This window comes from Martes martes (assembly GCF_963455335.1).
Source record: "Martes martes genome assembly, chromosome: 8".
Classification (NCBI taxonomy): Eukaryota; Metazoa; Chordata; class Mammalia; order Carnivora; family Mustelidae; genus Martes; species Martes martes.
This window is the reverse complement of record NC_137895.1, coordinates 41,670,642-41,672,257: the sequence shown is the minus strand read 5'-3', so window position 1 is coordinate 41,672,257 and position 1,616 is coordinate 41,670,642. Positions and strand designations below refer to the sequence as shown.

Sequence of the window (1,616 nt, the reverse complement as noted above, 5' to 3'; positions counted from 1 at the left end):
TTACAATATTGGTTTTTAAATGCAAGAGGTAAATAAAGCTGGGTTTAGTTGTCTTGTCTGCTATTCTCTGGCTGTGTTAATCTGACCACATCATCTTACCTCTCTGGGTGTCCTTTCCTTCACTTACAAAATGAAAGGGTAGGAAAGGTTGTGGAAAAAAAATATTTTAAAAAATTCCTTCCAATTCCACACCCACTAAAAGGAACTCAAAGAAGCTAATTAGTGAAGGAAACTTTATCCACACTGAAACTGGGAAATGCCTTAACTTCATACTGCAATCTCTGATGAACATTATCCACAAGTCAGCAGAGAAGCCAGGCTATGGTACATGGTTCTCTTGCTCTTGCACAAATGCAAACTATGTAGATAAGATTGAGGCACATCTAACTCTATTCAGTTTAGAGGAATGAGATCTTCAAAGGATGGGTGGCCTTCAGAAAAAACAGCAAACAGCTGAAGAACAGTTCAAAACAGCTGAAAAACAGCTCAAAATTCTTTGAGTTGTTACTCTGCTAAAGGTCTCCAGGAGAACATGGCATGTCTAGAAGGTCTGTTTAGGATGGATGTGAGGCTGTAGATTGGTTAGCAGGGGAAACGTAAAGCTGATTTTGCAAAGCACTTTATATCAGACTGAGGAAATGTCAAACTTCAATATTAAAGAGTTGGGGAAGGGATACCTCTGAAATTATGGGGCCTACAATCCCTAGGTAATGTTCAGCTCTGTCATTGCCAAGAATAATAGGAAAGGAGGAGAAAGCCTTCAATAAAGAAGAAATTTATCTTTTCTTCTTAGAAACTACTCGGAAGGCAGTAGTGGGAAACAATGCTGAAGCCCCAAGATCAGAGCAGCTGACAGTTGTGCCATCCTTTGAGTCTTGCTGGGCGTCCCTAATGTAACAAGAGGAGTGAGGAATTGAGGCCTTGGAAGCCTAACATTTAACCCATTTCAAGGTTAAACTTCTGTCTAATGGCTGGACAGGAGAGTTTTGCAGGTTTTGGCGTGACTCAAAATAATTATTACTGGTATTGGCAAAGAGTGAAGCCAAGCTCTAGCCCTGACAGGATTACCCCTTTGACAAATAGTATGAGCAACAGCATAACTGTTACTCTCTTTCTGGCTATAGTTGCAGCTGTCATAGATGGAAATGGACACCACCTTATTTCTGTTCATGAGAACTCTGGACACCCAGCTGAACCTTTGGTTACACCTGAGGAGACCACAGATTTAGCTGAAAAACAAGATGAAAAACCCCTAGAAGATCCATGTCTTCATTTGAATATTGAGAAATTAAATAGTTTATGGTGAAACATGCAGAAATCTACAACTTTCTCTTTAATTGCCCCAGCAACCTGTGGACACACTTCACTCTAAAATCCCAGATGAGACCTCAAAGAAGCCATGTTCATTAAGTTACCCAACTATTATATTAATTGTATCCTGTTTTTGATACACACACACACACACACACACACACACACACAAATTTCCAGAGTGTAAATGTGATTGACATGATAAAGTGTAATGTAAATAAATTTCACTAGCACAACAACAAAAGAAGTGAGACCTGCCAGAGACATGGCATGCCTAATTGCCCACCCCAGCTTTAACATAGGCC

At 39.9% G+C, this 1,616-nt stretch overlaps 1 protein-coding gene across 1 annotated transcript; it reads left to right on the top strand.

Moving 5' to 3' along the window:
- Window positions 1-967: 967 nt before the first annotated feature.
- Window positions 968-1,306, top strand: LOC308347037 (uncharacterized protein C6orf52; the record flags this gene model as incomplete). Its single annotated transcript, XM_080810207.1, has 1 exon — window positions 968-1,306. The coding sequence occupies one exon, from the start codon at window positions 968-970 to the stop codon at window positions 1,304-1,306; it is 339 nt and encodes a 112-aa protein (XP_080666333.1).
- Window positions 1,307-1,616: the final 310 nt, after the last annotated feature.